This window comes from Adiantum capillus-veneris, chromosome 17 (assembly GCF_014529385.1).
Source record: "Adiantum capillus-veneris isolate H3 chromosome 17, ASM1452938v2, whole genome shotgun sequence".
Lineage (NCBI taxonomy): Eukaryota > Viridiplantae > Streptophyta > Polypodiopsida > Polypodiales > Pteridaceae > Adiantum > Adiantum capillus-veneris.
Genome location: NC_140947.1, coordinates 26,009,364 through 26,020,602, shown reverse-complemented (window position 1 = coordinate 26,020,602; position 11,239 = coordinate 26,009,364). Strand labels below are relative to the sequence as shown.

The 11,239-nt window shown below is 42.4% G+C and overlaps 1 protein-coding gene across 1 annotated transcript; it reads right to left on the bottom strand.

Annotated features, from left to right (window-relative positions):
- Positions 1-3,217: 3,217 nt before the first annotated feature.
- Positions 3,218-7,098, bottom strand: LOC147436947 (pentatricopeptide repeat-containing protein At4g18520, chloroplastic-like). The gene is made up of 2 exons (XM_086486343.1): positions 6,885-7,098; positions 3,218-6,710 (listed from the first exon to the last, which is right to left on the bottom strand). Exons 1-2 carry the CDS (start codon positions 6,939-6,941, stop codon positions 4,689-4,691), a joined length of 2,079 nt encoding a protein of 692 aa, XP_086342469.1. The 5' UTR covers positions 6,942-7,098; the 3' UTR covers positions 3,218-4,688.
- Between the last annotated feature and the right edge of the window lie 4,141 nt (positions 7,099-11,239).

Below are 11,239 nucleotides of genomic sequence, written 5' to 3'. Positions count from 1 at the left end.
TTTCAAAAATAGGGAAATAGGTCTATGCACTGTAAAAATGCTCCTGATGGGTTCTGATGGAAATCTGATGATCATGTTGTGTGCAACCAGAGGATATGCATCTAATCTAAGTGTCTAGACATGCACGGTTTGCGAATAGACTCACAAAGGTGTCAGATCACTTTCTAAGCTAGGTTAACTGACTGAACTGAACCCATGTCTTGGAGTAGCTTGTCCACGTACACATAGGGTTAGATGTGCACGTGACATCCCCTCCTTTTCAAAGTGAGGTACTGGTACTCGATTGTATGGCGTCCAAGGAGATCGCCAACAACTTCTGGAATCCTAGAAAGGACTCTTCGCCGGCCCACTCCAATGCGTGGGTCATGCGATACTTGAAATTCATAAATGTCTACAACGCTTGCTTCTTTGGGCCGCACCGAAAACGACACAAAGTCATATGTGGCTGCTTCAATGGTTCAACTTCGTCTATAGTCATGCGTCTACCTTCTTCAAGAATCTTCAAGGATGAAAATTCCTAAAACCACTTCCAACACAAAAACATGAACATACCCATTCCATGTAAAGTGACTGAAAAAATTCTAGTCTGCTTGAGAGACTGTGCATGCAATGTAGATGAACATATAGACGGAGTGCCAAACCGTTCATCAAACACACGCAAACAATGGAAATCTTGACTTTCTGATGTAAATCAATCAACTGTGGCAAATCACAATGGAAATGCCGGTGTCTGATGCTCAATCCTTCTTGTGCTCTTTCGAATACTGTGTCATGCCAAGGAAGAGACATGGAATGTGAATTCCTTGAATACAAACATTTTATCTTTTCATGAATAATCCACATACATCCGTGCTCATTCATGAGTGAATCGTGCTCTGCGTATAATATGTCATGCCTGTGAAAAGGGATCACATAAGGACGGTGACTAAAATACAAGAAAGCATCACGATTGAAACACTCGAACAATGTGTGCTGACTAATCATTCGGACACTAAATACTTCTTGTGGGGGTTCTTTGGACCTCGACTTGAGAGCCAAGATCGGGTTTTCGTGATTGATCGAATCTTTCTGTGGGGGTTCTTTGGACCTCAACTCGAAAGCCAAGATCGGTTCACAAATTCTTCGTGATTGATCGAATCTACAACGAGGTTAGCTTCGCTAGAAAAAACATTAACTAAACCATCATCCTTGTGAACAATCACATCTTTTTCCTGCAAATCATCATGCTTGTGAGTAATCACATCTTGATCATGCAAATCATCATGCTTATCATTATCATGCAAATCATGTGTATCGTGCTTTGGAAAAGAAGAGACTGAAAGAGTCTCCTTCTCCTGATTCTGTACAAACTGTGCCTACACAATAGAAAAAAGTCGCAATAACTCTTTCATGTGTCGATCGCTCATCGCTTTTCTTGCTTTGTTCTCGCGATTGAATTCTGCTTTTCTTTCTGCTTGTCTTTCTTCGTGCTCACGATCCAATTCGGTTTGTCTTACTTTGTCTTCCAAGCGTGCTTGCTAGCGCCACGCACTATGGTTGCCATTCTTTCTTCGTATTTCTCCTTTCTTTCTTCGGCCGCCAAGCGCGCTTGCTCACGCTCAATAGCTACCTTTCTTTCTTCGTGTTCTAACTTCTTTCCTTCGTGTTCTAACTTCATGCCCATCATCATCTTGTCGAAAGTCTCCATAGGAGTTAGTGCAATCCTTGGCATAGATAGGGAAGGGACGAAAAAACCTCCTGCTGGAGAAAACTCTTCTTCGCCACTTCCATGCTCACCACCTCCATGCAAAGTATCATTCCGCTTCGGGTGATGACCATCCATTGAAGTCTTGGGTTCTTAAGTTCACGAGGAACTTGGAGTCTTTTGGGTCTTGGGTTCTTGAGGTTCTTCTTTAGCTTGCAATTTGAGTTAGAGAAGGATCTTCTCTTTACCCGAGCTCTTCTCTTTTCCCGCGGACGCACCCTTTGGCGGCCTTGCGCTCACTACCAAGGTTGCTTTTTCCCACCTCACGTCGATTGGCCAACCGCTAAGTGCACGGTCCGCTCTCAATGAGTAAAAAGAGAAACAAGGGGAGGTTGGACAAACCCTTTTTTCTTGGAATTCCTATCACTCTTTAAAAATACGATTAGGAATCGACATGCCCAAAGTGGACTTGGGTTACGTGCGACCACAACAAGCAAAAAAATTTATTGTGGTTCTTTCCTTGAGTGATATAGAACACTTCCAAAGCTCTAATACCAATGTAAAGTGCAACAAAAGTGAATGTTGAACTTTGTTCAAGATAAGTGCTTCGAACTGTGCTCAAGGTTCCTTTTACTTACGGAAGGGAGAGCCTTCCGTTCCTTTAGTGAGAGAGTGCAAATGATCACAAAACAAAGAGGCAAACACTGTGAATGAAGGTGTTGAGACTGAGAGATAGAGAGAGAAGAATACGACACCAGACAAGTTGTCAAACCCTCCTCCTAAGGCCCCACTCTCTATGGCGAGAGCGGTCTACTATTGATTGCACAAATCTCTACAACGCAATGGACTTATCGACGATCAGGACGACGACGAGACGGATTGAAATCATAAAACGCTAATGGCTGAAATCTGCAAATCTTTATCTGTTGAATTCTGACTCCATGTCGGTGACGACGGCGATGATGGCGACACGTTGAAAACGCAGATGCTGAAATCTGCGTTTTCCGAGCTAAATCTGCAAACTGCGTTGGATCTGACCATGCGACGAGGATCTGCTGTGAGAAGGTGAGGTCTGCGAGGTTTGAGACTTCTTCTGCGGAGTCTTGATGCTGAAAACTGAAAACGCTAGTCTAGATCTGCGTTTCGTCGCGGTGGATCTACAAAATGCTGGATGGTTATACTGATGCAAAAACGCCAGGGCTGAATTCTGATCTTGCTGAGAAAATTTGCTAACGCTAGGGCTAATCTGCTATCCTATTGTTGTCAAGGCTGATCTGCAACGCAAAACGGCGGGGCTTGTCTGTTATGCAAAAACGCTAGACCTTGTGGCTGATGCAGAAAACGCTAGGGTCTCTTGTGGAGGTCCTATTGAGAAAGTCCTTGTAGAACGCGAAGTTTCTGCTACCTCTTCTACCAAAAAGTGCTAGCGCTAGGTTTACTTATATACTTGCTTATCAAAATTGCCCTACCTAGTTCCCAACAAAAGTCACTTAAAAATAATAAGTGAAAAATGTCAAAAATAGAAAAAATAGGTCTGCACTGTAAAAATGCTCCTGATGCGTTCTGATAGAAATCTGATGATCATGCTGTGTGCAACTAGAGGATATGCATCTAATCTAAGTGTCTGGACATGCACGGTCTGCGTGACAGACTCACAAAGGTACGAGATCACTTCCGAAGCTAGGCTAACTGACTGAACTGAACCCATGTCTTGGAGTAGCTTGTCCACGTACACATAGGGTTAGATGTGCACATGACACGAGGCACTAACAAAGAGAAGCAGGTTGATGTGCAAGAATCACTCAAGCATTACAATAGGCTCTCAACCTAACACGCAAGGATCTTCACGCTTAGTCCGACTTTCTCGCTGAAAACGAGTCGGCAACCCTTCTCTTCCAGGGGGGGGGCTCGTCCATTCTGCAGGCTTCAATCAAACGAGGCAGCAGCACCTCTCTCTACTTCTTCTCACATGCGCTTGTTTCGTTTAGACAAGGCACCGGCAAAGAGAAGCAGGTCTGACATGCAAGAATCGCTCAAGCATTACAATCGGCTCTCAGCCTAGCAAGCAAGGATCTTCATGCTTAGTCCGGGTTTCTCGCTGAAAAAGAGCCGGCATCCCTTCTTTTCCAAGGGGGGCTGGCCCATTCTGCAGGCTTCGTTCAAACGAGGCAGCGGCACCTCTCTCTACTTCTTCTCGCCTCCGCTTGTTTCGTCCAAACGAGGCACCAGCAAAGAGAAGCAGGTCTGACATGTAGGAATCGCTCAAGCATTACGATCGGCTCTCAGACTAGCAAACAAGGATCTTCATGCTTAGTCTGGGTTTCTCGCTGAAAAAGAGCTGGGTTTTTATGGGTCAAGTGATGTTCAACAGCATGTAATCAAGTAGTACAATCTTATTATCTTGTTCTAATCTGCAATGTCGGGAGTTTTTGTCAGAAGGTTGGCTATGCCTGGGCTTCCTTCAAAGTAGAATACAAGACGCACCCATGAAATTTTGAGTTCTTCAAATTGACAATTTCCAAACCTTTTCTCAATGATAATCACCACAAGAGCACTTTCCACCTACAGAAATGTGTAGGCGATTTGCATCTTTGACCACTATTTTTCGTTTCTCTATTTTGGATATCAATGAGGTAGCAGCATGGCAATCCCTGCATACCCGCATGCTTTTGGTGATGCATATATCAGTCCTTTGTGGCATATTGATGATTGCACAAGCAATGGCCAATCTCTCAGAATGCTGAGAAAGAAAACCGTCTTTGAATCAAGCGGTATATTTTGTGAGACCCACCCCCATGTTGGGACATTTTAAATTCAAGATTTTGTAGCTTCAAATAAACTTTTCCGCTTTGCGGATGCATGGTATCCCCAAACAACAAATCTATGAACCTTTCCACTTGCTTCAGTTCAGCAGCTGCACCCTGGCTGCTCCCGAGCACCATTCCCGATTCTCATGCATTCAATGTTTTGTGCTGCCTCCTTCATGCCAGCAGCTGCATAAATGTTACTCATTAACACATGCTGCAGGATTACATTTATCTAATTCTATTGCACGCTCAAAAGCCAACCTTCCAAGCTCCACATCTCCCCATTTTCGACAAGCACCTAGAAGAGCCGCGCAAACTGGAGGATAATCAGATGATGGCATAATCTTGATTACTCTCATAACTTTGTCAAAATGCCTTGCCCGCCCAAAAAGATCGACCATGCAAGTGTAGTGCTCTTTCTCTGGCATAATGCCATACTTCAACCTCATGCTATCAAAAACCACTTGGCCCTCATCCAGTAGACCTGAGTGGCTACATGCATTGAGCACACTAACAAAAGTGATTGCAGTTGGGGTGGTGCCCTCGTCTTGCATCCAACAAAAACAATTCAAAGCTTCCTCAGCCAGACCTTGCTTGGCATATCCTCCTATAAGAGCACTCCAAGAGACTTCGTTTGGCGAGAAACCATCACTTCCCATCTGCTGAAAACAGCACACAGCTTCCTTGCCACAGCCATGTTGGGCATAACCTGTAATCAACGCATTCCAAGAGGCAACATCCCGGACAGAAAGTTCATCAAGAACTTTTCGTGCTTTTGTGAGGGCACCACATTTGGCATACATATCGACCAAAGCACCACCAAGCACTACATCTTTCTCGAGCAGCACCTGACTTGCAATCTCATTGTGAATTCTCTCACCAATATCAATGTCTTCCATAAGGCCACACGCCTTCAAGGTGCAAGCATAGGTGATTGAATTTGGACAAATGCCTTCCCTTCGCATCTGGTAAAAACAGCCCAGAGCTTCCTTGCCATAGCCATGTTGGGCATATCCTGCAATCAACGTGCTCCAAGAGACGACATCCCGGAGAGGATGCCCATCAAGAACTTTCCGTGCTTTCGCAAGAGCACCACATTTGGCATACATGTCGACCAAAGCATTGCCAAGTACAACATTTTTCTCCAAGAGGCCTTGACTAGCAATCTCATCGTCAATTCGCTCACCCATGTGAAGGTCTTGCGTAAGGCCACAAGCTTTCAAGGCGCAAGCATAGGTGATTGCATTTGGAGAGAGGCCTTCCCATTGCATTTGGTGAAAACAGCCCAGAGCTTCCTTGCCACAGCCATGTTGGGCATATCCTGCAATCAACGCGCTCCAAGAGACGACATTACAGACAGAAAGTTCATCAAGAACTTTGCGTGCTTTCGTAAGGGCCCCACATTTGGCATACATATCAACCAAAGCACTACCAAGCACGACATTTTTCTCCATGAGCCCCTGTCTCGCAATCTCATCGTGAATTTTCTTACCCGCGTGAAGGTCTTGCGTAAGGCCACAGGCCTTCAAGGTGCAAGCATAGGTGATTGAATTTGGAGAAAGGCCTTCCCGTTGCATCTGGTTAAAGCAGCCCAGAGCTTCCTTGCCACAGCCATGTTGGGCATATCCTGCAATCAACGCACTCCAAGAGACAACATCCCGAATAGGAAGATCATCAAGCACTTTTTGTGCTTTCACGAGAGCACCACATTTGGCATACATGTCAACCAAAGCATTGCCAAGCGTGACATTTTTCTCCAACAGCCCTTGACTAGCAATCTCATTGGAAATTCTCTCACCCATGTGAAGGTCTTGCATAAGGCCACAAGCCTTCAAGATGCAAGCATAAGTGATTGCATTTGGAGAAAGGCCTTCACTTTGCATCCGGTGAAAACAGCTCAAAGCTTCCTTGCCACGACCATGTTGGGCATATCCTGCAATCAATGCGTTCCAAGAGACGACATCCCGGAGAGGATGCCCATCAAGTACTTCTTGTGCTTTCATTAGAGCACCACATTTGGCATACGCACTCACCAGTGTGTTTCCAAAATATGCATCTTTCTGAAGTAGCCCACTATTGCGAAGCTCAGTGTGTATCCTACTGACTTGGTACAAATCCTTCTGCTGAGCACAGGCTCTTAATCCAGTCAGAAGAGAAAAACTCATTGATTTTGACTTCTCATCATGTTCAGTGGATTTGTTAGTGGATTTGCAGCCGCTCTGTGGACACAAAACCAGTGATGCTTACAGGATATTCATCAACCGAAAGTTGACAGTGTGTGCGTTTCGTGTGTGCGTGTGTGTGTGTGTGTGTGTGAGAGAGAGAGAGAGAGAGAGAGAGAGAGAGCAGGACACGAAGAGAAAGAAAACCCAAAGAGAGCCAGCGTTACGCACCTTGAAAGTATGCTGTCCCGCAGGAACGGCCAACGTAGCCCTCGACTTGACCCTCATTTGCAGATGCAAAAGAAAATAGCCGGAAGACAGTGCTGGAGAGCGAGAGTCGAGACCCCTCTGCCTGTCATGAGAGAGAGAGAGAGAGAGAGAGAGAGATGGCTCGTAGCCTGGTGGTCAAGGTGAGTAAGGACCCAGGCTCGAACCTCCTGGGCCATCAATTTCGAAGTTCAACTACCCTCAAAGAAAAACAAGTGATAAAATCACAAGGCCTGCCAAGGCATGATAAAAATTTATTTTTGACATCCAATTTTTCAAGCCCCCTTTCATATGCTTTGTGTAATGCAATCAACTTATATAATTGGTCATATATAACGTTAACTTAAAGATATAAATACAAAAAATGACAGGCAATTTTGAAATTGTTTTGATAGGCAAAATAGCCCTTGACAAAAAAAATAGGCATCAATTTTAGGCCTTGATTTGAGGGTAGATCCCACTTTAAAATCACTACATCTCTAAGCTTTTTTTTAAAAAAACGTAAACGTGCACATAGAATTGAATTAAAAAAGCACCCTAAGCTTTAGATCCCTATGCTCTACACCCCACTTTAAAAACTCTACATTTTTAAGCTCTAGAACCTCTTTTACAAATTTAAAACTGTAGATCCGTAAGTTGTAAATCCCACTTTAAAAGCTTTAAAGTTCGAAGTCCTAAAACTCTCGCGTCTCGGGGTGATCCTCCCCCTACTTGTGGATCCATGTAACATTTTCACTTTCTTTAATTGAAAGTTTTACCTTCTAATAAAAAAAAACTCTAGGTCCTCATTGGATCATCGAAGACCTTACTTTAAAAGTTCTACATCTTTAAGTTCTAACTTAGCTTTAAAATCTTTAAAAATAAAAATAAAAAATCTTTAAAGGTTAAAGCTCCAAATGATAAATTCCTTCCATAAAGTTTTAACTAACAAAAATGACAACTTTAGTCTATTACCTGAAGTTTAAAGGGGTGAACCAAATTCTCAAAATGAAAGGTGGGTAACACAAATTTCAAAATGAAAAGGTGACTCTTGGGATTTGTGGAGCCTCTAAGGCTTTATCATTTAACATGTAAGGCTGTCAACGTTTCGTGCTTCCAAAGGCATTGGGCAACCCAAAATCTTTTCTTGATATATGAGAGTTCATTTCATATTTCAAAACTCAAGACATGCCCATGTCAACGTTTCGTGCTTCCAAAGGCATTGGGCAACCCAAAATCTTTTCCTTGATATATGAGAGTTCATTTCATATTTCAAAACTCAAAACATGCCCATCGTTAGATTTACACAATTCATTTCAATGAGTACCCACTATCTTATTTCAACCAATCAACATTTTTGACATGTCAAAAAATGCTTAAAAATACAACTCAACCTTTTTCCTATTTTAGTCAGCAAAAAGAAAAGTGATCTCTATAGCCTTTGTCCTTTGGGCAAACCAAAAACAAGTGAAAGAATCACGATGGCTTTCTAAAATAATTAGAATGTGATAAAATCATTAGGTTGAGTTTAAGTAGAATCAGTGTTCACGAAAGGATTGCCTTAGCTTAGCCTTGAGCCGGTTGAAAATGGAGACTACCTGGTTGCAAACCATGGTAAAGGGAAGAAAAACTGGTGAGTAAAAAAATAGTTCAAAAATCTTATAAATTTTAAATTTATGCTAGTATTTTCGGTTCGTTTCTTTGTGGGAAGAAAACTCAATCGACGACCGCTTAATAAAAGAGACTTTCTTGAATATTGACTAGAAATAAGTTATAGAATGTAAGAAAAGTCGAGCCATGTGAGTGTGTGAAATGAAATGTGAAATTAAAAAAGCTCATTAATATATATGTGTGTGTATCCATAGAATTTATGTGTGTGTGTCCATAGAATTTATTTCACTTTAACATTCTAAAACAATAGAATGCAAAACAAGTCAAGACATGTCAAGATATTAAATGAAAGTGAAATAAATATTTAAAGTAAGTCTCCATCATGCACTCAAAACAATGAAAGTCTCCCTAACCCAACACAACACTAAGGTTTTTTTTAGAAAGCAAAAAGTTCCTTTAAAACTCAAAGGATCCATTATCACACCAAGAATTCAACTCCGAATTTTAGTCAGTTAAACCAAGGTTACCCAAGAAGTGTAGCTCAGTTCGTGAGACCTTTGTGATGTAACTCCAAGGTTGAGGGTTTGAAGCTCACGGGTTGAGTTCTCTTGGGTGTATTCTCCTCTTCTATTGGGGGGGGTGGTTCCCACGGTTGTCCCTTGAGGGTGTAATGTATAGCAATGTACAATTGTAAATACATGATATGTGTTTAGTTTCTTCTACTACCTTCCCCGCATTGATGGCTGTGCACGTATGTCGCACGTGTCAATGCAAGGAACTTGCCGATACACCGTGTGCGAGCCACAAATGGGTCCAAGCACACAACAAGCCTAAGCTAGCAAGCTCAAAGATGGCGTTGGTGTGTCACTCACCGCTCTACGCTTCTTGTCGTGGAGGATTCCTCGTCGCGAAGAAGAGGGAGACGCCGCTACGCCGCGCTCAATCACCTCGCCGCCGTCGTGCCGTCACAATGCTCTCTCTCTCTCTCTCTCTCTCTCTCTCTCTCTCTCTCTCTCTCTCTCTCTCTCTCTCTCTCTCTCACGCATACACAAGGAGATGAAGAAGAAGAAGATGGAGATGGAGCAAGAGCACTCTTCAATTGCACAAATGAGAGAATGAGTGAATTTTAGGTTTACTTGACTTTTATATGAGCTCATCCCATTCACACTTGGGCGCCCATGCTTAGCCAACTAATCCCTTGAATGTTCCAGTTAGAGTGCGCCTCTCATCGGCGATCACTCTTACCCTTTTCCTATTGGACCGACAAGCCCGGTACCTGACTCTACCAAGTAAATAATTAACGTCCATCGTAGGTGATATGGTGTCCGTGAGCCGTGAGGGTTAAGATGCCCCCCTTCCTGATGTAGATTCCGTCCTCGGAAGCTATTGAGTTGAAGTTCGTTCGTCGAGGTGGAAGAGCATTTGAGATGAATGTCCTTAGCCTTCTTCAGTCACTGCAAAATCGAACAACATTGGCACAATAATTGCATTCTCATATAGAATTAAAAAGCATATGCAGTTGTAGGCAAACAATGTGATTGTAACAGAATTTTAAACCATTTGTCAGCAATAAACATTAAATTGCAATATAATCAAGTGCATAAACAGATGTAAAGGTAAAAACTTAAACAAGTCTGGAGTCGCTAATTTAACGGTCGAAAGGTACTAGAGATCGACTATTAATACCATGGGTAAGCTTCTTAATTTTCTCTGGTCAATTAAGTTGTTTAATCGTGAGAGCCAAGTATTTCATGTTCGAGGGCTGACTAGAGGCTATACCTAGAAGACCTTGTAGTTAAGCTACAATAAAAGGAATTTCTCATGAAATCATCGCCTGACTTATTACCTTTTCTTTGACCCCCCGAAGTCTTTTCACAGTGATTCAATTTTGATGTGTGTGCTTATTTTGTATGCCTTGGGTTTTTTGCTTTTCGAGGAAAAACGCCCACATTGGGAACCTCTAAGGCTCTAGTACCATAGGCGATACATGTAAGTGAAGTACCAAATCAAACTGAGATTTCTCTTCCAGCTTAAGATTTTACATTGTGGCACTTTTAATTTTTGTTTGTTTGTTTTCAGCATTTTAATTTTGTAACTTTGGGGGGTCATATAACATTGTTACCCTCCCCAGGCTCATCACACTAGTAAACTCCCTTTATAATACTTAGGCTAAAGGTCAATAGGGACTAAGCCCACTAGAAAGCCCTAGTACATTTCACACAATGATGCCTAAATCGGATTAAGAACCTAAGTAACCATCATTATTAGGAAGGCATTCCCCATGGTATTAAGAGAAGATCTTTAACACCTAGCTTGGTCAAACTAGCTTAGTCGGACTGCTTGATTTTTAAACCTAAACAAGTGATTATGACAAAAAATTACATTGAATTTAATGTTTGGTGCTAAACAAAGGCACTAAATATTATTCTACCAATCACAATCAAAGCAGACAAACATAGATGCAAAAAAGATAAGGGGCAATGCTAATGGACAAGAAACACATGTTTGTGTTGATGGTCGCGCTTGATTTGAAGAGTGAGTCGGGATAAAGATTCCATGAAGGTCCAAATCCTAACAATAGCAACACGCTTCCTGTACACACTAGGAAACACAAGGAATATCTCTAGGAGGCACATCAGTGGGAAAAGGTACCAACACTTATTGAACACAACAAAAAACATAAGGAACCCTAACCTAATTATTTGCACTCTCCCTAGAGAGTCAAGGGA

Bases quoted from the DNA above. Each gene is read 5' to 3' on its own strand.
- LOC147436947 (XM_086486343.1), bottom strand. From the start codon at position 6,941: ATGAGGGTCAAGTCGAGGGCTACGTTGGCCGTTCCTGCGGGACAGCAT. The intron at 6,711-6,884 runs GTGCGTAACGCT...TTGTGTCCACAG, and splicing joins CGGGACAGCATACTTTCAAG to AGCGGCTGCAAATCCACTAA.